Source organism: Physcomitrium patens, chromosome 8 (genome assembly GCF_059467195.1).
Source record: "Physcomitrium patens ecotype Gransden chromosome 8, ASM5946719v1, whole genome shotgun sequence".
NCBI lineage: Eukaryota > Viridiplantae > Streptophyta > Bryopsida > Funariales > Funariaceae > Physcomitrium > Physcomitrium patens.
The window spans coordinates 14,442,424-14,468,655 of record NC_143417.1 but is presented as its reverse complement, the minus strand read 5'-3'; the positions used below and the strand labels follow the sequence as shown (position 1 = coordinate 14,468,655).

Below are 26,232 nucleotides of genomic sequence, written 5' to 3'. Positions count from 1 at the left end.
AATTGCAAACATCTTAATATGATCATAGAAAATTTTCCTCAAATTTTAAAAAAATTGGAATATAGAAAACAACAAAAGATGCTTGTTACATTCTTCTAACACTGGTATGAAAAAAGAACCTAATGTTTAAATTTATCTACCATCAAATCTATTTACAGTGATTACATAAAACAAGGAACATTCAAAATATTGGATTTTATTTGAACGACAGAACAATGAGTCCAGTATCACACTACTTCTACATCATGACTCTGAGTAGGCAATCCTATCAAACCCTAAAATCTCTCTGAGATCAATGGAAAGACATGTTCCATGACCATCCATCAACACTGCTTCATGTAATAATACTTTTATTTTTCAACATCCTTTGAAGTACTTCCCATGTGCAATAAAGAAGACATATCAGGAGTATTCTTGGTTCTTAATGTATCTTTTAAACAACATGTAAGTTTCATGATACACACACATATATATATATATATATATATTTATTTATTTATTGTATCCATATTTATTCAGTAACTTATTTCCCAATGTAATAATATAGTATTTGGTAATATTACAATTGATGTAACCATAGCTTCTGATATTCATCTTCAATTTAAATGTTGAGTTTCATCTTTTGTTTGAATATACTTAAATATATATATATATATATATATATAGAAGTGTGTGTGTGTGTGTGTTCCTTGATTGATTGCAATCAAATTTCAACATGACTGACTTGCCGTTTTATAGCAAGAGATTCATTCCTTCATAAGTTCAGTTCCTCACCTCATGATAAAATTTAAGTTGGAATATATTGATTTGCAAGTATTCATGCCATTAAAGTGGCACCTACCAGTGTAACTGTCGTGGATACCTGGGGAATAATTTTAATCAAATAAAAATAAAAATAAAATAAAATAAACAACAACTCTGGGTGCCAAAATTCCAAAACCCACAACGGATTTCACATTCATCCACGGATGAAAACGGGCGAATCCTGTAATCAACCACAAAGAGGGTTTGGATGAGGTTCTCACTTTCGTCCAACGCAAATTGCAAAGCCCGACGGCTCAGATCCCGAACCCTGTTCACACTGTCATGGCTTTCATTAAAGCCTGGATCTATTAAGCCTCGCATCGTTCAGTGTCTGAAGGCCAACGACAAGTGGACAAAGAGTAACACGGGAAAAGACCCCTGGGGTATCCCCGTGGGTCCTATTCCCACGGGTAAAGACCCCTAGCTCTCTCTCTCTGCATGTCTGAGTTGGCACTCCAAGATGCCTCGCTGGCATTCCACATAGGACGAATCCCAGCTTTCGAAGCTTCTAGTCAACTGATGAAGGATCCGCTGCACAAAGGAAGGAAAAGACAAATTTAGCCGTCTAATAAAGGATAAAGTCATGCTGAAGATTCTGTGCTCATACTCGGGGAACGAGGTTATCATCGCTCCCAATCATGAACGGAATTCTGATGCGATGACCGTTTCTGCTCGTTGTGTTTTTCATTCGTCCATTCCGTGGATGGAGCTCATTTAGAACTCTGTTGGGGTTTGGTACACGTCAGTCTCTCACTGGTACAGTTCACAGTTGCAAACCTGCTTAATTTTTATTAGTTGAAAATCGATAATTGGCTTGTGGCGTGTTAGAGTTTTTTTTTTAATTATTTTTTTAAAAAAAGGAAAATGAATAAAAAGGGCTAGATGAAGCATTTCCATTTTAATATTATAGGAGCTTCTTTACAAAAGCGATGCAGAAAAGAAGGTTATAAATTAAAGTTTTGTAAACAAATTTTGAATAGTTGAATCTTTGTTTTGTTTTGTTTGGGACAGATAAGCAAGTACATGACTGCTTTAAACATATGAAATATGCAAAATCAATTGCAAGCCTATGGATCTCTCTGTTTTCAATGTTGAGTACCTCCTCATGTCCAATTTAACCTCAACCCTAAACTTGCAAAACTTGCAACTTCAGCATCCATCTCTCACACAGCCAAAATGTTATTCTTCTTTTTGTGTATTCTAGAGTTGAGCACAATTGATCTTTCATGTTTGATTCTCATCCGTTTTGAGAGCATGTCCCAATGATCATTTCTTGGTTAATGATTTTTCAATTGCCCTCAAAGTGTACCACAGAATCTAGGCACATTTTCTTGTGCTTTGTGCAGCATGTGACCAATTGCTATCATCCATTATTGAAATTGTAATATGCTGCTCATTAGAAATAACTGGTGTGGTAATGTGCTTTTCAGAGGAAGTACTGAAAATTTCCTAGTTTCTGTAGACATTTTAAATTGAAATAAAAGAAATGGCAAACAACTCGGTTTGTACTCGAATCAACACATCGAAGTTGCATGTTGACTGAAAATATCATCAAAGATTTAAGATTACATTTGGAATGGATTATAGTTTTGTCTTTAGAGAGAAAAGAATATAATTAAATTGACCCTGTCTACCTTTTAACTATGAATTTGGTTTATGCATTGATTTGATTCATTTAAAAGTTCTCAAGTTTCCATTGCAAAGAAAGCACTTTCCAATCCACAAATGCGTGAATAAGTTGTTGTTGTTGTTGTTGTTGTTGTTTATTTGTTTGTTTGTTTGTTTGTTTGTATTTTTTTTTTTCTAAAATTAATCTCATTCTAATGACCACATTCATTTTAGCATCTACATCCAGATCCTTTCCCAGTTTATATTTATCATAAAAATGACATTGTGATGATCATCATGGGTGGGAAGGAAGATTGAGCCACTTGTCAAGCAATTTTGAAAATCCAGGGCGCGAATCCCAATGCAAACTGTAAACAGCCTATTTCTCACTGGGGGTCTAAGGCATGCAATCAAAATTTGAAATCCTGGCTTGTGCAGAAAGTGAAAGAGAGCTGTTTAACTATGAGACAGACGGGTTCTTCTCCTGTTTTCTTTTCACCCTTTCCCTGATCCATATGGCAAGGTGCATTTACATTGCTCAATGGAAACTAGAATGAACACCCTTTGGAGTCCATTCTGCCACTACTTTGAGCTTTAGTTTCATACTTCTTCATCTAAAGTAGCTGACCTATTCTCAATCACCCTCCTTTCAATTTCTGACATTGAGGGTGAGGTATTTCCACAAGTTTGGCATCCTCATTATGACCAGTTTTGACACCATTTTGGTTGGAAATAGGTCCACTGCTTGTTAAGTTTACATCATTTTTGACCATGGAAAAGTGTCACAAGATGGAGTGGGTGTGTTCTTATTTAGGTGGCAGTTGTTGATTGGTTGGGGTGGAATCCAAGTTGAACAGGAGCTAGTTGAATTTTTGTTACTTCATCCACACATTAACATTCATAGGTAGCACGGATTCAAGTGAAGCTTGATAGCATAATAATTAGGTGCTACACTTCTTGATTATGGGATAAGAAGATTCTTAATTTTGTAATCCACCACTGACTGGAATTAGGTTGGATTACATGTCAAATTTGGATCAAAGAGAATCTTCGGCTAAAATATTTATATAAATTTCATTTTTGGGCCAAATTGTGTGAAAACACCTGGAATCTTCCTGATTTCTATTTCCCTACACATGGGTATTTTTCTTTCATTTTTATACTCACTACATATGTTTCTAAAATGATTAAGTTATCAAAAATGGGTCGGCTATCTTACCTTGTATGATTTAATTGGGTACCTTGCCAATCTTCATCCTTGCTGACAAGAATCTTGCTATTGTTGCACAGTTTAAAGCTACTGTGATAATAGGAAAAAAAGAAAAAAAGATAAAAAATACCTTTTCAAATGTCATAATAAACATACAACAAGATAGTAATCGTATTAAACAACGTCGACTATAATCTAATACATATCACCGGTTGATCAAACTCACGAACCTACAAACGTGTCAACTGAACCGCTTTATTTAGATAACAAACTAGTGAAGGAGATATTTGACAACTAGTTGAAGATAAGCTAGCTAATTTCACACAAGAACACCGAATAGAATGAATAGATTCGAAGCTTCCAGGTACCAATGAAGCTCATCCAAACAATCGAGAGAGTAGGGAGAAATGCACAGAACAAAATTCATTCTGCTTTATAAAGTCGTAAAAAAGTTGAATCTCTTATATTAAGATCGCTCAAGAAGACAAGTGCGAGGAGAGAAGTGGTGGCTCTCCTTCACCGCATGCTCCCCGCTTTGTTTTCATCAAAAAAACTTCACGCTATCTGGAAAAAACAGGACCTTAATAGAACTAATAACTTATTGTTTCGGGATGTTAACGTGTTGTGTCGTTACGTTTTGTATGCCGCCTCCTAGACTCAGAGCATTCTTTTGCATTCTTCTTCTCGAGTGAATGGGAGAGCAGGTGGTAGTTGCTACGCGTTGGAAGTGAGTAGAGAGCTATTGCGTTTGGCTGGTATCGAGCTATTGCGTTCGACGGTATCGAGTTGCTGCGTTTGGTTAGCTGGTTGGCTGGACCTTGTTGTGTGTGGTCATGTGGCAAAGCACTGAGGCGAACTAGATGGTTCGGAGCAAGGCTTGATGATCCTGAATGTTGGTGCCGCTGGGAGTGGAGAAGAATGCAAGGGATTCATCACAATGAGCTCTTGCAGTTGAATTACGAGTGATCATAAGTCGTGGTGTTCATAGGCGCTTAACAAAACTGATGATGTACTGTGTGCCGCCTCCCAGACTCAGAGAATTCTTTTGTATTCTTCTTCTCAAGTGATGAGTGAATGAGAGAGCAGGTGGTAGTTGCTACGCATTGCAGGTGGATCAACGGTATTGAGCTGCTGCATCCGGCTGGTTGGTTGGTTGGATATCATCGTGTGTGATCGTGTGGCAAAGCACTGAGACAAATTGGATGAATTTTATAAACGAATGAATTTTAATGCTTGAATTTGATCCTGAATATTGGTGCCACTGGGAGTGGGTGCAGAATGCTGGTGCCGTTGGGAGTGGATGCAGAATGTTGGTGCCGCTGATAGTAGGTGCAGCTCTACCTCTTGCTGAGGTGTGCACTGGATTAGCACAAAGAGAATCTGAGATAGTTACAAGTTTTGAAGCCACCTATGCTGTTATGAACGGTCCAACTTTAACAATAAATCAAAGAGCAATTGCTCAACTACAACAGAGGGAAGGTGAAAGAGCCCAAAGAGAAGCTGAAATAGTTACAAGTGCTAAAGCCATACATAATCTAGGGAGGATGAATGTTTTGTGTCCTTATTGTAATGCATTGGATTGGTTTGATGAACATTTAGCTCGATTGCCAAGGAAGTTTCTATTATTTGTATAATGTTGTTGATAAGGAAAAGTTTCTCTACCATCTCTACCTTCTCCGCCTTTACTTTTGAGCTTATTCAAGGATCAAGATGCAAGAGTAAGGGAGTTCCAAGAAAATATTCGTCGATACAATGTTGTACATATATTTATGTCCTTAGGTGCAAATATTGATCCATATGTGGTTCAAGAAAATGCACCATAGAATTTTAGAATAAATAGAGAGTTGTGCCATTTAGTAGGAGCGTTCATATCAAAAGAAGGTAATGACCCGACTTATGCATAGCTCTATATCTACAATGCATCATTTGCATAAGATAAAAGAATGAGACATAATTGTGGCTTATTGAGTCAAACTATGTAGGAAATTTGAGAAGTTTTGAGAAAAATTTGAGAAAAATAATTCATTTATTGGATTACATAGACATGCACATGAAATACTATCTCATGTGCAGAATGAAGGAGTAGTGGAAGTAGATCTTATTGTTTCTTTGCATTTTATGAATGAAAGCGATAGACGTCGATATAATCTTTCCACCACTTTTGAAGAAATTGCTATTATATTGTTTGGAGATGGATCCAAGCATAATGCACTTCGTAATATTATTATTTGCCTACGTAGTACTACGTAGTAATGGGTTGTTAGAAAGGATTCATAAGGCTCATCTAGCTTATTTGCACCTTCATTATATTCTATTTTTTCTTCATGGAATCTTTAAATGGCATCCTGATCTAAAGGCACAAAATGTAGTGATAGATATTATTGAAGAAAGAGAAGGTACTAGATAAGAGGATTGGAGAGGGAACAACCTTACACAAATGAATTATTTTTCTTATTGACTTTTTTTAAGGCCTATCAAGTATTCTACGATTTTGGGTGGAGAAAAGTTATTACAAGAATTTATGGTTGACGGATGGGCATCAGTTGAGCAATCATATTTGCGATATCTATGTTACAATCAAAGAAATCTATGTGCTAATTTATATCAAGGATTAGTGGATGCTGTTGTAACTCATCAAAATATTGGGCATGAAGAAGAATAGTATGAATTAAATAATTTAGGATGCTTGATCTTACTTCCATCATTACATATTAGAAGTGTAAGACATATGATAGAAATACTTCAAGATTCTATGGCAATTTTAAGGTTTTATGAACATCTTGATATTTTTATGATAGTGACAACAAATCCAAAATGGTTTGAAATCCAGAATGAATTGCCAAATTGGCTAGATTTGGTTGCCCATATATTTGAGCTCAAAACACATACAATTATAGAAGATATAAAGAAAGGAGTTGTCTTTGGTCATGTTGTTACTTATATTTATATCATTGAATTTTAAAAGAGAGGTCTACTTCATATGCATATCTTGATTTTTTTGGATAAAGAAAGCAAGATCGGATGTACTAGAAATATAGATTGTATGGTTTTTACAGAATTTCTATTTAAAAATAATGATTGAGAGCTATTTGAAGTTGTTCTACAATGCATGGTACATGGTCCATGTAGAATGCAAAATCCTCAAGCGCCTTGCATGGAAGACGGTTGTTATACAAAGAGCTATCTAAAGGTATTTCTGGAAGAAACAACAATGGATGCCAATGGATATCCTCAATATCGATAAAGAAATGATAGAAGAACGTTTGAAATTCGAAGAATGGTTGTTGGTAACATGGATGTTGTTCCATTTGTCCAAAACTATCTTGGAAGTATAATTGTTATATTAATGTTGAGATATGTGCATCTATTTGTGCTATCAAGTGTATCCACAAATACACCTACAAGGGCCATGATTGCATTACAATGCAATTTAAAAACCAACAAGACAAGATCAAATAATATTTGGATGCAAGATACATTGGAGCTCCTAAAGCTGTTTAGAGACTATTTGGCATGCAGATCCATGAAGAAATGCTAAATGTTGTTTGTTTAGCCATTCATCTATTAAGAATACATCAAGTAGTATATAATCCAAATGACGAGGCAGTTGCAATTTTAAAATATACTGAAAGACAAAAGACAATATTAACTTCATTTTTTGAGATTTGAGTAGTAATTGCAGTAGCACGACAATATACATACCAATAGTTTCTACAACATTTTATTTGACATAAGACAAGAAAGATGTGGACGTTAAAAAAATGTGGATTTACTATTGAAAGATTATATTTTGCAAATCGTACAATGGGAGAAAGATATTATTTGAGGCTTCTGTTAATCCACGTTAAAGATCCACAATCATTTGAGCACTTAAAGACTATTCATGGGATTTTCCATCCAACATTTGAAAGTGCATTTGCAGCTTTAGGATTGCTTGAAGATTATGAGAGTCCCAAAAATGTTTGGAAGAAGCATCAAGAATATAAACTGGATCTCAATTAAGGGCGTTGTTTGTTGTTTTGCTATTGCACCAAAATTTGCTAAATCCATTAAATCTATAGAAAAGATTTAGGAAAAGCATCTTGGATGATTTCAATGCCCGTTTGCAAAGAGAACATGGAATTAAAAATCTATCGAAAGAACAAATTAAGGATTATGGACTTTTTTTGCTTGATAAGATTTTGCACGATTCCAATAGAACGCTTGCATGGTTTTCTCCAATGCCATTACTAAGATACAATTAGAATGCAATAGTTAATAGAAATTGATTTATTGTTGAAGTAAGAGCATGGAACATTCAAGAATTAGAAGCAAATTTGATGCAATATGTTCCCCAATTGAATCTTGAAGAAAGAAAGATATATGATGATATTGTGGCCTCTATAATAGAAGAACATGGATACATGTTTTTTTTAAACGGACATGCAAGAACTTGTAAGATATTTGTCTACAATACTTTCACGACTAAAGTTCAATTGATGCAAAAGATTGTCATATATGTTGCATCATTAGGAATTGCGGCATTGCTACTTGAAGGAGGAAGAATTGTCCATTCTGCATTCAAGGTTCTATTAGATTGCAATGAAGATTCTTTTTGTTCAATTACTAAGAATTTTCACCACGCTGAGTTTATTCGCCAAACTTTCCTTATTATTTGGGATGAACTTCCAATGCAACATTGTTATTGTCCTGAGGCAATTGATTCTTCTTTTAGAGACATTCGGGATACTGATCACCCATTTGGAGGAGCTACAATAGTTTTTGGTAGAGATTTTTGCCAAATATTGCTAGTGATTGTGAAAGGAACTCAAGAAGAAATTATAGCAGCATCTTTTCAACGTTCAATACTTTGGCCTCAAATAAAAATCTATATATTCAAAGAAAACATGAGGTCGAATTCAAAAGCACTTTAAGCAGATATTGAGTTTATTAATTTGCTTCTTTAGGTATAGAATGCACACACGCATTATATATATATAAATGGTGGTGCATTTGAATTCTTTATGGTTGCATTATTATTGACTAATATTTCTATTTGCTACTTGCTAGATTGGAAATGATACAAACTTAATGCCCGATCATGTAGTTAAGCTTCCCAATCATATGATTGTTGATCAACAATTAATGTCTTTGGTGGATATTGTTTATTCAAGGCTAGCAAAAGATGATGTAGCAAATGATGCTTTCTTTAGAAATAGAATCATTTTATCTACACAAAATGATGATATAGAGGATATTAATGAAAAGATTATGATTATATTTTCTAGAGAAGAATAAGAATATCTAAGTGTTGATGAAATTATTGTTGAAGATGGTGTTGACAACAATAATGTTTATCCAATAAAATTCATGAAGTTACTTAATTCATCTGGAATGCCCATATCAAAGCTTTGTCTTAAGATTGAGACTCTAGTGATGCTACTAAGAAATATTGCTCCTCGCCAAAGACTTTGCAATGGAACTCAATTGATAATTACATGACTAATGAATCGAGTTCTTGAAGCAAGAATTATTGGAGAAAAATTTGCTAAAAACTTGGTGTTTATTCCGAGGATTATATTGACTTCTACAATAAAAGAACTTTCGTTTATTCTAAAGAAAAAGTAATTTCAAATCCGTCTTCCATTTGCAATAACAATAAACAAATCCCAAAGGCAATCAGTTAAGCATGTTAGTTTGGATCTACGACAATATATTTTTTCCCATAATCAACTTTATGTAGCACTATCTCGATGCACTTCCTGCCATTCTATCAAGATTCTTCTTCCTAGAAATGATAATTTAAATTCCACACTGAATATTGTTTTTCTAGAAGTTTTAATTATATAAATATTAGTAATTTATTTTTATATTTTATATTTTAATTTATTGATTTATTGACTTTGATACATCTTTGATTGTCTTAACATAATTTTATGATTTAATGTTTTATAATTTAATGTTTTTTTTTTTTTATAATATTTTCATAAGTAGTTCTTTAAACAAAATTAACTACTTTTTTTTGTATATTATCCGTGACAACGGCACGGGTTTACTTATCCTACTTCATACCTGAAAGCTCTATTGTGTATTTTATTGGATTTATGATATAGTGCTTTGTTTTTGTGTTTTTGTTTAGCTTTTTGACTGTCTGAGTGTTTTTTTTTTTGATGTTTGGATTTGTTGTTGGATTGGTATAATGTAGATTGGACTGAAGTTGTGTACATAAAATTGGATTTTTGAATTTTATTATTTTCAAAAAATATTTATTATTTATAATATTTTAATATTTAAAATTTATAATATTTATTTTTAAGAGAATATTTTATTTTATTATAATTTTATTATTATAATATTATTATTTTAAATTATTTTTAGTTTTATTATTTTGATTATTTTTTATTTTAAAGAATTTTTCAGAAACAGTTATTTTTTTTATAGTTTTTATTCGTAATAACAACATGGATTTATTTATCCTACTTCATACATGAAAGCTCCATTATGTAATTTTTTTCTTTCTATTTGTATTGTATTCTTTGGCTCACAAAAATAGCTTCATTTGAGTCAAACTTTCCGTGACAACTACACGGGTTCATCTAGTGTGGGAGTAATGAAGGAATGGATACAAAACGCAGGACTGTGGATTAGCGTTGTGGATAATCTCCTCGTGTCCCTTAAGCCAAGCGAGATTAGCAGCCCATAAGTATGCCGGTGGCTCCACCCAATAAGGAGGGGCATCGGCATGATCCAGGTGTGGCCATCCGCATTTCTCTAACACGGAGTGCAGTGGAGCCGCCAGCTTTGGCTGGCTGCCTGCTAACTTCTGGTGACCCTCCTTAACTTAGTGAAGCTAGGAGAGCGAGAGACGACGGGAATGTTCCATGTAATATTCCAATCCACCGAAGGATTCAGCCACCAAGTGTTGGACCCAGATGATCTAAGCCTTTTGTTGTGCGCCACGAGTGACAATATTTCTTGTGTGGCTCATGGGTTCCGTTCCGATTCCACGTATTTGGAGAACAGCATTCCTTCTGTTGCAAAAAATTGGGTGCTTCGTGTCCAATGGTTTTGTGAAACTTTGATGGAACTGTAACCAATGGTTGTTGACTTGTTAAAAAGAGCTGTGCTTGGAATGTGGGGCTTCTCGTTTGTTTATTTGAAATAGGTGCAGTATTAGGGGTTTGGTTGATTTGGTGTGCCACATTCACACAAATTCACACACACACATCTATATATATATATATTTATATTTATACATATTTGTGTGTTTGTGTGTGTGTGTGTGGTTGCTGATTTGGAATGCTTTCCTTGCTCTTCTCAAGGCTTGTTGACATGGACAATGGTAGGCTAAAGCCTTAACAACTTGGTACACTTTGGTCTAGCCCTGGTGTATCATGCCACATTTCATGTAAACCCATTTGATTCTGTAGCCAGCCCTTTTTAGTACTTGGTTGAAAATGTAGTTGACTTTAAATATTGTCATTTACCATATGCATCGTTTGTAAAAAGCAAACACTGCTTTTTAGCACACAGGAAGAAGGATGTTAGCTTTTCACATTGTGGCATGACTAGATTTCTCTGCAGGAGTGGTGTGCAAGTTCTAGTGCTGAAGTATCTACCCATTATTAATATTTTTATCCAAGTTTGCAACGTTGAATATAATACAACATTAATAATTAAAAACTAACACATATACTTTGTTTTCTTTCTTTCTGTGTATGAAAGAAAACACGCTCACACTGTTGAGATGATTGATTGATTGGTCATGATATTTAGGCTCTCAAACTCTAGAGACAACTAGTTCTTTTTTCTAACAATCAATTTTGAGCAATTACATCACACGACAAAATCTAGAAATGCAAAAATGTACACATGGATCCATATCCCGGTGAGGTATTCGGTAGCTATTGCTCTGAAACACCAAAACAGTCCGCAACTGGATGGATCGAAAGCGTTATCTATGAAATGAAATGATACTCAACATTTACTTACACAGATAATTACAAAAAGGTCCGGGGTTCACAAGGGGCTCACTCACCCTTGAATTCCCTAGAAAGATCACTGACACCCCCATTTTTATCACGTTGCAATGAACTCCGATCTTGTTTCCGCCATCAGCGAAATGGGAATTATCAGTTGCTATTTGTAGCAACAAGATAACCATCACCCTGCAGTGAATCCTTTTGGCTTCTATATCTAAATTAGGACCCCCTACATTAACGCAACTCCATCAACTAATAATCAGCACTAGCCAAGGGGAAACCAAACCCAGGCCCTCAATCTGCTCGAAGACACATTTCATCCATGGACCCAACTGACCAAACGCATCCTTTCAACGCAAATGAAAGTCCTCATGTGAAGTTAGGGCTTGGTAGACAGTTTTGCTTCTTCTTCCGATGGTGCCTGATTTCCCGGTTTCTATTTGTCGAAGGCTATGGCGCACCTCACCTAGCCTCGGCCTTGCCTGGTATTGTTTCTGTATCATTCTTTTCTCCTGAATTTTATAATCGCCAAGTTGCGTCGATGGCTTCTCTTGATGCTCTCGCTCATCTTCCTGGTTACCGCAGGTGTTCGTAGGTGCGAGCCGACCTTTCTTCCCTTTCCATTGTTTTGATCGCATATTTCTTCTCTTATTTAACCTATGTTTAACTTGCCAATTGGTCGCCGTAAGGGCAGACACGGTAAGCAAGAATAATTTACTCGCTATTTATTTATTTATTTTTTCTTTAGTTTTTTTTTCTCCTTTTTTTCCTCTTTCGGTAGGCGGAGGTGGAGATGGTGGTGTCGTGTTAGGGGTGAGGTGAGAGGAGGAACTGAGGAAGAGGTGTCGCGGCGAATTGGATTGCAATGGTATGGTGCCGTACGTTGTTCAATCGGAAGAATGGGAGGACGGAGCGAGTGACTGCAATGGGAAGCAGTTGAGGCGGGCGATAGGTAGAGGTGTAGGGAAGGGAGAGAGTTGCAGCGAGGAGGAGGAGGAGGAGGCGTGGCAGCAGTTGTGGGTGGGAACGTAGGAATTGGAAGGTGGCGGACTGTTCGATTTTCCTGCTCTTTGGTTGAATGGGGTTGCGGTTCGGGGAAGAGCGTCTGAGGAAAGAGTCAGGGGGAGATTGGGAGGAGAGTTGACTCGGACTGCAAAATTGAGGCGGTTGATTGAAGTCCTCGAGGTCTTGTGTTGTAGAGTCGTTCCAGGGTGTATTAACTTGAAGGTGGATAGGGAGGTGCGGAAGTTACATGGAGAGGCATGGCATGTAGTATGAAGAAATGATGAGGGGATTCGTTAAGGTGACCTTGGTGCTCCACGAGCGTATGCTCGTTCGCTACTTGCTTTGTTTGACGCAAATTTGCGATTGATGAGAGTCGGGGCTAATCAGTGAAAATTATATGAAGGAGAACGTTGCGGAGAAGAGCTTGGTGAAGGTCGGTCAAGGTTTCATATCAGCGTAGGGGATCAAATCGTGGAACGGAACCCAGGATGAGAGCGATTGCTGATCTTTTAATTTGTTCGTGAGATAGTTGTCTTTGTATTTGGCTGTGTGAGGCTGGGATTTGTATTTTGTTTCTTTTTGAAATTGAAGGAAGCAGAAGAATTGCGGTTTAAATTAGTCAGGCGGAAGTAGGAGATTGTGCCTCTGAACAGAGTGGGATAGTCCGGAATTGTGCGCCTGCAGCGTGGTCTTAATTTTACAACGCCTAGCTTGAGAACAGATTGGTCGTTAATTTGTTGAAGAACAGTATCGGTATCGTCTTTGAACTTATCAAGATTACTTTGGTACTGATACGGCCTGGCCAGGGTACAAGTCTCTCTCAGAACGCTTGCAGGGCAGACCGAGGCGAGTGAGTTTCCAACGCGCTATTAACGTAACCGTCTCTCCTGTGTATGTGTGTAACGGTATTAGTTGCTGGAGTAGGCAATCACTGCAGAAGTAACGTAATTGTGATTATTCTCGAAGAGTAGACATGAAACATGATTGCAGACGCGTCTATTCTTTCAGGCATCAGAGCCCACTTTTAACGATTACAGGGCTTCTGAGTTCGGTTTGAGTCGGAGTTTAGGAACTGCTTGCCTTCGTTCAATTTGGCACAAACAGAAAACGAAAATGGTTGAGTGATGCTTTTGAGATCAAGAAGGCTGAGAGGCACGAGAGAGAGAGAGAGAGAGAGAGAGAGAGCTTGAGCGAGCGAGCGAGCGAGCGAGTGAGTTTCGGCGGTTTGATCTCTGGTCTATCTCGAAGACGTTACGTTCAACAAGCAATTCTCACTCATGCGCCTTAATAAGTTGCCTTTCTTTCGAACTTTTCATTCAACTCCGCGCATCAAATAATTCGCCGAGACATCGCTGTTCATACTGTTCCGCTGCTTTGGGGGCTACCTGATTTTTTGAAAGAGTTTTAGTTACGAGTGTCTCTTTTCTTATAACTCAGCTTCTTCTCTTGTCCCTGGTACTATTTTAAAGCCTTGAATCTGTAATTCTCTTGGTAGGCTGCCTAATTAACTGTTCCCTGGCGTTTCGAGGTACAGCTTAACTTACTCCGCCTGAAGCAGTCTGTTCTTTTCCTCTCTTCTCCTCCACTTCCGTTTCTTGTACAATCTTTACCTTGGTTTCTTCTATCATTAAGAGTTCACTTTTTGACATTTCCATCCTCCTGCTGTTGGTTTGCAGGTTCACTCTTGTACAGCATGGGTGATGAAAGAAGAATTTAGAGGAAGATGTGGCAAGGATTTCCTTAGAAGGATCAGTTTCCCCCTTGTCTGTGTCACGTGGTCAAGGCTGGGTGTCTATCGAGGCGTTTGCTTGTGTGCTATATTAGAACCTATAAGGCCTTCTCATCCCTATGCATGCTGCCGTTTGGCGAGTTATCTTTTGATATTGACAAGTAAGGATTTCTGATTTGGGAGCTGGCATGCGCTGTTTCAGCAGCCTCTATTCCTTGTGGCACTCCACCCTTTAACCTATGTGGGAGCGTCAACAACTAGCTTGTGACATGGTAATGTAGTCATATCATCTTATTGAGGCCACCATACGGAGGTAAACTACACCTCACTGGTTTCATGAGATAACAACTTTGCGGAAACTCAAGCCGCTGGATGGTTTCTTGAACTCCATCCCCATGGGGCCGTTTGGAAGAGTGGTGATAGGTTCGATTGTTTCTAAGGATATCGGGAAAAAGAAAGACGCTGGTGGCAAGGAAGGAAATAAGAACAAGAAAGGAGCAGAGGAGAATGAGGTGAGTAAGGGAACAGATGAAGATGCCCTTACGAATGGTGTCAAGAAAGATGCGGGTGAGAAATGGAGTTCGGCGAGGCTGTTTAGCTGGAGCAAAGACGACTCCAGCAGAGGAAGCGGTGAAAAGGTCGAGAAGGGTAGGCGAACATCTGCTCCAGGGAAGGTCCAGACTAACCCCGGTGATTCAAAGGCGGAGTTGACCTCATTTTTAAGCAACGAATTTGGCTCCGCGTTGGGGTTAAATCGTATCAAGACGCGCTCTGGACCTTTGTATACTACCAGCACACGATCCGGTCCAGTCTTCGCAGGTACTCTTCAGAGCAGATTTAATATTGGAAACGAGAAAAGTGAGGAAGTGCCTGGGAAGGATTACTCATCTTGTTCGCCAGGTGTTCGAAAAGCTGCGAAAGCTGCAAAAGTTCACGCAAGGGACTCTGTTTCACCCAAGGACTCATTTACAGAAGGTGGTAGCAATTGTAGAGGACGAAGATGTTTGGAAGCAGAGTCGAGGGAAGTGCTTTCGAGCTGCAGCACGGAAGGGAGTTCTGGTCCCCTATTTGTTCCGGTTTCGAATTTGGGCTTGGGCAGTGGTAAACTTGCAGATAGATACTTGTCAGAAACAAATCATTCATCCGAAGATGCCATATCGCCTAGTGGGAGTACGAGGAACGAAGTTTCAACTGGTCAGGTCTCACAGCCAGGGTCAGCTAGTAGTCTGGTAGATATCGATAGCAATTTCGACACTGGTTCAATCGGAAGGAATTCCATGCGAGGAAGCTTTGTAGGGTTTCAGCATGCGCGAAGCGTCCCTGCAGGTAGCGTGTCTCTTCCTCAATGTTAGCTTGCATGCCTTCCTCCTCATTGGCTGTGGGGATAGTAATAAAGTGCGAGTTGAAGTTAACGTGATTTGGAACTCCATAGCCTCATGATAGGAAAGTGTCTGTTGTGGTCGATATGCGACCGACTGAAGGTACGATTCGCGTGTGTTCGATCATAGATAATTTTGGATTTGCAGGTCCTTCAGTGTATGTCAAACGGATGTTCGTAGTACCCTTGTTTTTCTCACAGTTTTGTTGGTGTTTTGAAAGTAGATCCGTTTATCGATGAATCAAGATCTCGTGGGCTCTCTAAAGTCAACGGAGAGGCGGTCAGATGTTGTGATCTAATGATGCAAGATATCGAGGTATGTTCAATTCGATGGTTTTCTTGGAATAGTGTAACTCTCGCTAGGTTACTATGGTATGATGAATGCACTCTGTTTTGAATTGTATTGTTGGCATGCAACAGACTTAATGTAGGGCTCATTAGAATTGTGCAACTTGCGTTGATTTATAGTTCCACTTTGGAATGGATTTTGTTCTGTACAAGTCGGTAAAGCTGTGAATTCTATCATATGTTGTCTGAGCTGAATAGAGTCTGCTATTTCAGACCGATCTTCCGAAGGAGATCGAGTCGCCCAGATTTCAAGCACTGCTGCGCATGACTGGCGGTCCACGGAAAGGAAAAACAACTGACATCAAGAGCTTCTCACATGAACTCGACCCTCGGGGTATGAGATCTTACGAGTTTCCGCGGCCTCACAACCTGCATGAATTGGAGGTATGTGTGTGTGTGTTTTTTTTTTTTTTTTTTTTTTTTTTTTTTTTTTTTTCCTTCCTCATCTTTAATTTCATTTTTCGTTTAATATTGTTCGTGCTCGGGAATTATGAAAATTTGGTTTGAGAAAAATTCATTAATAAGCTCATTTAAATGCTATTTTGTGATCCAAACATAAAGGAAGATGTTTGGTATCTTGGATCGCAGGAGGTTATGGCAGCTCTTGGAGCACGTTTTCATACAGCGAAGGATGAAGTGAATGCAGAATTGGCAGTTTTTGCTGGGGACCTGGTGGAAGTACTTGAAAGTTGTTCTGATATGGATCCGTATCACGAAGAGAGGATAGAAGACTTGCTAGTATTGGCTCGCGAATATGCCCTCATGGATCCCCAAGTATTTCGGAGGCAGTGTGAAGCAATCGTCCAGGAGTTGGATGACAAACGGCAAGAACTTCCTATGGGCATCCTGAAAAGGCTACATACACGGATGCTCTTCATACTCACTCGTTGCACACGTCTCCTTCAGTTTGAAAAAGAGAACGGTTTAGATGAGGACGAGCTTCACAGGCTTCAGCAGCAGGCTAAAGGTGGCTCTTCTATGGGAAGCTGGAGTACCGTGATTGGCTGGAAAGAGAAAGGAAAAGCTCTCCTAAACGTTGGTAAAAACCCCAGGCTCAATGCATCTTCGAAGCCTCATATTCAGGATGGAGCCTCCAAATCTCCAGGGAAAAGAGTTTACGATGAAGCTACCACTTCAGGAACTTCTGCTTTTTCCGACGTTACAGAACAAGAAGTGGAATTGGGGGAAGAGTCCACTATGAAAATACCAGGTGGTTCTGTAAGTCCAGTTCATTCCCTCGTGGCTGATCCGCTAGCAAGTTGGAAAAATTTCACTATTGCTCCACCAAACGAACTGGAACCGCATGGAGCGGTATCAAACATTGAGACTGAAATAGGTTCAGATGTATATAAAAAATCCGGAAGCCCGCAGTCAAATGCCCATGAAGGTATCAGAACCAGCGCGTCGTTAAAAGAGGCGCACCGTATGCCTTCCTCAAAGAGGCACCAGCGAGTTTCATGGGGTCATTGGACGTATCAAACTGAAGTTTTAGATGACAACCTAGATTTTATTTGCAGGATATGCGAAGATGAGGTTGCAACGTCACGCTTGGAGGAACATTCTAGAGTGTGTGCCTTGGCTGACAGGTTGAGTTCTTACACATTTCTTTCGTCTTTCTCTTTCTGTTTGTTGACTGTTCAAATATTTAGTTTGTAGGGTATGCTAAATTTCTTAATGATGCCAGGAACGCACAGACAAGTGCAATACACATCAAGCTTGGATTATTCAAAGTTTTGAATTCTTGTTTTTTGTTTACAGATGTGATCAGCAAGGGCTTGATGTTGATGATCGTTTACGAAGAATAGCGGAAACTTTAGAGAGAATGGCTGAATCGTTCACACCCAAAAGCTTCAGCATGGTTGCTGGTGGTAGTCCTGAGACTGCGAAAACATATAGCCCCAATAACGGAGGCTGTAGCTCAGATGGAGGTTTGTCAGAACGATGCAACTCCTCCTCTGCACTCAACGATAAAGTCAGGGGTGAGCTTCTAAGACGAGGGTCTGAAGAAATGTTGGAAGACCTTCATGAGATCGTTGCTGCTAGCATAGGTGATGATAATAGGAGTTTCAACGCAATTACTTGTAAGACGCGATTCGGTCCGAAGGTTGAACAATCATTTATTCCAACTTCTTCATCCAATGGAAGTGTTCTAGGTCCAGCCTCGTCAGCTGGAAGTCTGACTCCCCGCTCTCCACTTACCACACCGCGGATAAGCCAGATTGACTTATTACTTTCAGATCGAAACAATTTCAGCGAGGTTGATGATACTTTACAGGTTTGCAATCCGTATAATTTCTTTTTTGTAGTTTTCAATTTTGAAATATATTAGAATGTTTGTTGACTTGACTTTGGTGATATGTTTATTTTTACTACGATCACCTTGCTTAGGATATTCACTGAATTGAAGAATTGATTGGGACATTGCAGCTAAACGAGCTTGCTGATATAGCCAGATGTATAGCTGGTGCTCAGCCGAAAGAAGGCGGTGCTGATAACGGCGCTGAGTATATAGTGTCATGTTTGCATGACTTGCAAGACGTTCTGCGCTGTAACAAGGTCGAGGCACTAGCTGTCGCTACTTTTGGAAAGCGAATAGAGAAGCTTTGCATGTAAGTCTTTCATTACTTTTCCTGGTCTTCCATCTGCTAATCACAAGGAAGTTTTATTTTGGGAAGTGCCTCTTAAGATAACGAAATCGTGTATCCTGCACTTGTGAAGAATGTGGTACCTAGTAAATTCGTAAGTTACAAATGTAACCTTCTCTTCTTACATTTTTCCCATTAAGGTGGTCCTACCAAGTCTTTCTTTATCATCCTGCACTGAATGAGGAACTGATGCTGAACTTTTATTAACGTTTCTGCCAGGGAGAAGTACCATAAATTCCTTGAAATCCTTGACCCGAATGCTGTAGAGGCTGCAAGCAGTGCTGGAGAAGAGGAGATTCTCGAAGATGATACATTCCATAGTTTTAAGTCTACTCCCGTTCACCTATCGTATAAGGATCGCACCACAATAGATGATTTTGAGATCATTAAACCTATAAGCAGAGGTGCATTTGGGCGGGTGTTTTTAGCCAGGAAATGCACAACTGGAGATCTATTTGCTATCAAGGTGCTTTATATTCGCGTTTGGCTGAGCTTCACTACACGGTCTTTGTTAAGCTGTTAGTCTGTAATTACTACCACAGTATGGTCGTCAGTAATTTTTGTTTTCGTTTTTTGTATTTTCTGGTAAGAACATTTTATGTATTTGGAAAGTTTAGCAATTTTACAAGTTCGATGTCTTCTCATAGAGTAGTTGATGCATTTTATATAAGATTCTGTCTTTTATGTAGTAGTAAATTTACTTTCTAGAGCTGTCGAATCTTTTGTCCCTAATTTTCATTATAAATTTGACTAAGGTTTATATGTGCCTCTTGCCCTGTTTGCCTTTTCACAGGTTCTAAGGAAGGCAGACATGATTCGTAAGAATGCTGTTGAGAGTGTAAAAGCTGAGCGTAATATCCTTATTTCTGCTCGAAATCCCTTCGTGGTAAGTCTTTACTAACCTTGCCAGGTCAAAGGCTGTGGATTTCTCTGTTATTTCCTCTTTGTGGAATTTGACGTAACGTCTGGGGTGGTTAATAAATGCCAGGTTCGATTCTTTTATTCGTTCACATGTCGGGATAACCTTTACCTGGTAATGGAATATCTGAATGGTGGCGACATGTACTCCATGTTGCGAAATCTTGGATATTTGGAGGAAAGTTTGGCTCGTGTGTATGTAGCAGAACTGGTAAGGTCACCCTTCTTCGTAAGCTGGTCTATCGTTACAAGTGTTTGCTGGTTATGGTAAGACTGCGCACATCATGTTCATCACGCAGTTCTGAACATTTCTCTATTATAGCACCTTAGTAACATATTATTGGTGGTTGGATGAGTATTTGCTTGTCATTGTTTTAATTCCAGTTATTTTTGAGTTGAGTCAGGTGTTAGCATTGGAATGTCTGCACTCCTTAGGTGTTGTACACCGAGATCTCAAACCAGACAACATTTTGATTGCTCATGACGGCCACATCAAGGTAATTCACTGATAACATATTATACTAACAGTATGATTGGCTCTACACATCCGCTTTATCCGTTTGAGTTTCCATCTCTGTTGTTGGAACAACAGAAATATAAATTTAGAACATTGACTTGCAGTAATGAAAGTCACTTTCTTGATGTTATTTTTGGCTCAGTAACCATTTCTGCATGTTCTTACAACGGAGTCACCGCTAATGCTGTGCAGCTCACAGATTTTGGTCTTTCGAGAGTAGGCCTTATCAACAGTACAGATGATTTATCAGGTCCTGCTACAGCTGGGACTATGCTTATGGAGGAATCTGTGAAAAACCAGAGTCTTTCTCCTAAGCATGTGCATCAAAGAAAGATACGACAACAGCGTTCGGCTGTGGGAACCCCTGATTACTTAGCTCCAGAAATTTTACTCGGGACTTCCCATGGTAAGTTCGCATGATGATTCTACTCGGAGTATACTGAGTGTAATCTTCATGCTTTTGTGTTGAGGCGTCTTTCCTGCAATGTCATAATACTGTAGTGGTTTTCTGGATAAACCTGATTGGATTGGTAGTTTCTGATCGTTGTTCAGCAGTCAGGTTTTGTATTCCTTAATATCGTAAGGTATTGTGTTCAACAATACAGAACTATTTTGTGTAATTTTATTATGATACAGCCACTTATAATGTTGATATGTTATGTTGTGACTTGAATTTTGTGCTTGAGGTATGCTAACATACCACGATTAACTTTTGATACAAACTTTGAGCTCCAATTACTTAAACCTGATACTTGTAGTTAAACGCGTGATTGGTCTAAGCACTTACATTGCTACTGAATTCGCAGGTCCTGCTGCTGACTGGTGGTCCACAGGGGTTATTCTTTTTGAGTTTCTAACAGGCATTCCTCCATTTAACGCGGAATATCCTCAGGTATATGGTCGTAATGTTTTACGAGCGTATTTATTGAAACCGAAGTATACCTGCTTAGAAAGCACAAGGTCGTTTTCTCTTATATGAAAGTTTGGTAAGCAAAAAAATTAGTCTTTAAAACCTTACGTGGATTGCGCATGTGTGACCTGATTGGTTGTGGTGTATAACTCGTGCAGATCATCTTTGACAACATCTTGAACCGACATATTCCTTGGCCTGCAGTTCCAGAATACATGTCCCATGAGGCCCAAGATTTGATCGACAAGTGAGTATATACACAGCATCGTTTGTATTTTAAAGATTGAACTGTATACAATAGACGAATTGCCTTAACATTCAGAACTCCGCTTTTTACCTAGACGTGCACATGCAGTACGTTTGATGAATATTTTAACTTCAGTTATGACTCCATGCATTTGTAGTTGTTGTAGGCATCTTCTACTTACCAGCCAATAGCTTATAAGCTGCAGTTTTTGTAATGTAGTTGTGTACTTCAGATACCCAGGGTTATCATATCTAAGTCTAAGCGTTTCCTTCATTTTCAGACTCTTGACCGAGGATCCTAATGAACGTCTTGGTGCCAAGGGTGCTGCAGAGGTACTTTTTGTACTCCGTATGTGTGTGCACGCGCACACAAGTTTTCTGGAATTTTGTTCGAAGGCTGCTTTAGTTGTCCGTTTACCCGGTATTGCTAAGTGCAGGATTCCAGGGGACTTAATGTTATTAGTACATCTGTCAGTTGTACTTTCTAATTGAAGATTGTTACCAGTTTATAAATTTTTATGTACATCCAATTGTATTGCAGGTGAAGGCTCATCCTTTCTTCAAGGATATCAACTGGGACACACTTGCCAGGCAAAAAGTGAGGGCTTTCCTCTCTACAGTTGCTAGTGTTTCTGGTCGTTATTCCTTTTTTTTTTTTTTTTTTTGTTTCCCCCCCCCCCCCCCCCCCCCCCCCCCCCCCCCCCTACTATATCTTAGGTGTATGTAAGTTATGTGTTATGTAAGTTGAGATTGTCGCGCACACGTTAACACCTTGAGGCTTGATTTTTCAGGCTGCATTTATTCCAAGTCCCGACGGAGCGCATGACACCAGTTACTTCGCATCTCGGTATGCTTGGAATTCTAATGAGGGCAATTTTGAACCTGATCCTCACTTTGACGAAAGTGATGATGAAAGCACTAGCAGTGGCAGCACAAGTGATTCTGATGATAGGCCCGAAGAAGCGGTAAGGCTCGAATCTTATCGTCAATGCGGTCAGTTCGACGCGAAAATATTGGAAAACTCAAAACTTTTGATTCGATAATTGACTTGAGTCACGCATTGTGACGACTTTTGACCTTGTCACCTCAATGAGTCATGTTAGTGACACTTCAGAATAATGAAGACGTGGAGGAATTGAACTAGATTAACCACCACATAGCCTAAATGACATGTCTCAAGTCTTATTATGCTCAAATATATTCTGTTGTGAAGTAAGATTAGTTTTGATGTCGTCCCAATAAAGCCGAAATGTATACGATAATCAATAAATGAGTCACAATATAATGTGTCTAGGTTACGCGCAAGCCAATGAAAGACCCAAATAACGCTGCGGTACCCAAAAGCCATAAATTTGTGGTAAGTGCAATTTGTCAAGTAACTATGATCAATAATGAAAACCAAGACTTCGAATTCCTGCTGGTCAGATATATCAACCTAACAAAGTATTGTGCACAACTTAACAAAAATCAGCTCTTAATGAACCGAGTTTAAAATTTTAAGGCGACTTTTCCTGATGTTTTTTCAACATGTAAACAAATATTTTCGGTTTCGTTCTGAATCGGTATTTTGTTGAAGTTAATCGAGTCGATATTGGTTTTGCAGAGGGATGAGTGCGGAGACATGGCTGAGTTTGAAAGTTCATCCTCCTGTAAATATACCTTCAGCAACTTCTCTTTCAAGGTAATAGATGTTATTTTTAATTTTTTTTGCTCCACCAATTTCACATTTATCTGTTGTGATTTAGATTCAAGCTGGTTTGAGGTTTGTTAATTCGTTCTGGTCCGTTTAGTTTCGTATATGTTGTGAATGTTTTTACTGATTGTCATAAGCTCCGATTAAGTGGATGACGTGTCATACCTCATTTTCTGTTATATCTAATAAGTCTCATCTTTCATTCACTCATGCAATTGGAACTGCGTTGGAACAGAATCTATCCCAACTGGCATCTATTAACTACGATCTTCTCCAACAATCCGAACGACGGGACTCACCAAAAGGTTCCAGATGATGTAAAAAATCCAAAAAGAACCACTAACAAAATTTGAGGCTTGACTTTTTGCGCTGGGGGCTCCCAGAAGGTGATCCACCTTCGGTTCCAGAGAGCTATGACAGTCAGAGATATGATTCTCTGTACATTTACGGCTCCGGTACCTTTCCTGTACCATGTCATCGTGTACCATACTTGTACCATGTGTCCACTTGAATTTGCCTTTGCAAGTTCTGCAATTTTGCTCTGTAGTAAAGCCCCATCAAATTCTGCGAGAAGTTGCACCTTGGAACAGTTTTGCTTGGGAAGAGACTGATGTATACCACGAGAGAAGGATCCAGCTGTAGCTTATCTGAGTCGATTGACACGGCACTTAACAGAGACGACCAACAACTGTATACGTACATATCTGCAGGGTTGGGGGGGGGGGGGGGGTAGGGTGGAGTGTTTCTGTTTTATCCGAATGAAATGTGTTGTGTTGATGATCTGCTCTCTTTCCTGTTGTAACTATATCTAATGACCTTCCTTGCTGGTTGTTGGTGGGTGATTGACAAGACATACTACCTCGCCGTTAGTTTTTGTTATCGCTTTAAGATTTATGTCTGTGTAAGGTTCTGTTGAATGATTGCACAGCCTCGTAGTCTTTTTACTGTGATTTCTGTATTGGACTCCGTTTTCTTCACGTAGACTGACCTCACCTAGCAATTGAATTAATGGATTTGATCATCAATTGTTGTTGGTTTTGAGGACATACGCATTGATAGGGAAAGTAGTCGAACTTTTCTTTCTTATTGTGCATGTTTAGCTCTGAGGTTGTTTGTGTTGTTCATGAAGTGGTAATACTCCCTGGTCTTAAAGATTTATAATTTTCTACTTCGGTCTCTTAGGATTGACTACTGTTGACCGCTACCACAAGCTTTTTTCACTCGAAGTATGCAAGGTAACGATAAACGCTTGTTCGTGTTTCATTAAATTTTCTGCCCGATAAATGTACTCTCGTTTACCGACGAATTACAAGCAGTAGCGGTTTGGGATGTAACATTTATGGTTATTCTTTCACCTTTTTATTTTAAAATTGAATACAATTAAAACCATACAAAGTAACCCCAGGATTTCTTTTTTCAAAACATCTTTTAAGAGTTGTAACATAATTACTCAACTTGGGAGCCAATTGTGTTTTGCATTGAGGGCAATAAATCTTGTGAATTTTTTTTAACTTTTTCCTTCAAGGAAACAATTACATTCCATGTTCTAAAATCTTAAACGACTATTATAAATCATATAAAACTGTGATAAATTTGAGGTAGTATTACATTTAAGATGTAATGAAGAAGAGAATGTAAACAAAAGTTAATGACAACAGTATTAGTATTTTAAAATGAAAAACAATTTATTAGCCGTGCCACAACTTATAATGACTACATAAACATAAAACTGACATGGTTATGAACATGGGTTTGATGGGTTCTAAAAATAATGGAGTTTTGCCTTTAATAGATTTATTTAAAGAAACTTGCACGACTTTCATGTGCTATGAAGGGAGTTTATGGATTCACCATGTGTATGTCTTACGATTTTTACCATTCTTATTATTATTGTTATTATTCATAATTAGTATCTTTAAATATAATTTTAAGCTTCCTGAAAAGAAAAACTTTATATTGCATAGTAGTGAAATGTTTCTACATTAGGGCAATCCAGACAATTTTCCACTCTTCAAACATTTAAAAAAATAATTGTGACTGTAAATTATGTTCAGATATATTTTCAAATTTATTCTGTGGTGTTTTTCAATTAAAAAAAAAAAAAAAAAGCTATGATATCATAAAAAAAATACTTCCTTGATACTTATTGAGTTGATTTTTAGACTTACTAATGCAAAATGGTTGTAGTACAATTGTTAGACATTGATTTTAAAACTAAATTAAATATAAATTACCTTACTTCATATTATTGGAAAAGAAAAAGAGTGCAAATTTTCTAGGTTAATTTTTTTTTATAAAATTATTCTAAATTTTAGTTATTTTTTAATAATATGCCTGTATGTATGTATGTATACATGTATGTATGGATATATATATATATATATATATATAATAGCAGAAATCCATGCCATTGGGCACCACAATCTCTAGCTTTGTAATCCATTCATTCCCTTTGTTCATTCTTGTTCCCTTGTTCTCATGTTTGGGCAATGAGAAGACTTTTTTGTCTTATACCTAAGCTGTTGTATATATTATATATATAATATCTTTTGTTAGCACTTTGCCAATCATTCTCATCATACAATTAGAAGTCTACAAAAAATTTTACTTTCATCTGTTTCTCATTATGAGCTCAATCTTGTCAATTAATGATATCAATGTGTTACAAAAAAAGCTCTCAATACGGACATGCTATATACATTTTGTGAAACAACTGAAAGCATCACCAATAAAAATAAAAATAAAAATAAGGAAAAAAGGAAAAAAAAAACAGAAGATAATGTATGTAATTTTTCTCAATTACTCACTTAGCATCAAACAGATAAATTTACATTTTAGTTGGAAGATAACTTAATTGCGGTTGATATGGCTATTAAAATTTAATTATATGCATTTACATTTACATTTTTTGAAGATTATTGCTGCATTCAGTTTTATTATATGAAATTTAAACTTGAGTTACTTATTCCAGTAAATAAACTTAAGTTTATGAAGATTATTGCTGCATTCATTTTTATTTTTATTTTATTTTTTCTGTATGAGAGAATTGTATTTATATTTATTTATAGTTCATAACTTAAGTTTATTTATTGGAATAAGTTTCTTAAACTAGAAACCATTATGAGTTTGTTCACGTTTATATCATATTTTGTACTAAAGCTTGATAACTTGGATTGCTTAGGTGCTATAAAATGATTTGTCAAAGTAGTACTTTTCTTTTTTAAAATTTGGTTTTTTTAGGTGTTTATTCTACATTTTAT

The 26,232-nt window shown here is 37.7% G+C and overlaps 1 protein-coding gene across 3 annotated transcripts; it reads left to right on the top strand.

Annotated features, from left to right (window-relative positions):
* Positions 1 to 12,385: 12,385 nt before the first annotated feature.
* LOC112285698 (putative serine/threonine protein kinase IREH1) lies at positions 12,386 to 23,673 on the top strand. 3 transcript variants are annotated; one of them, XM_090252668.1, is made up of 20 exons: positions 12,386 to 14,116; positions 14,265 to 15,643; positions 15,920 to 16,011; positions 16,257 to 16,427; positions 16,632 to 17,629; positions 17,802 to 18,318; positions 18,471 to 18,652; positions 18,908 to 19,154; positions 19,482 to 19,574; positions 19,677 to 19,817; positions 20,011 to 20,103; positions 20,316 to 20,529; positions 20,930 to 21,015; positions 21,192 to 21,280; positions 21,561 to 21,612; positions 21,821 to 21,877; positions 22,071 to 22,244; positions 22,574 to 22,636; positions 22,883 to 22,960; positions 23,208 to 23,673. In XM_090252668.1, the coding sequence occupies exons 2-20, from the start codon at positions 14,713 to 14,715 to the stop codon at positions 23,286 to 23,288; spliced, it is 4,359 nt and encodes a 1,452-aa protein (XP_090108794.1). In that variant the 5' UTR covers positions 12,386 to 14,116; positions 14,265 to 14,712; the 3' UTR covers positions 23,289 to 23,673. The 3 variants fall into 3 exon arrangements, with proteins under 3 accessions (XP_090108794.1, XP_090108796.1, XP_090108795.1); XM_090252670.1 differs by lacking the exon at positions 22,574 to 22,636 and having other exon boundaries at positions 12,387 to 12,625; XM_090252669.1 differs by lacking the exon at positions 22,574 to 22,636 and having other exon boundaries at positions 12,387 to 14,116.
* The last annotated feature ends 2,559 nt before the right edge of the window (positions 23,674 to 26,232 follow it).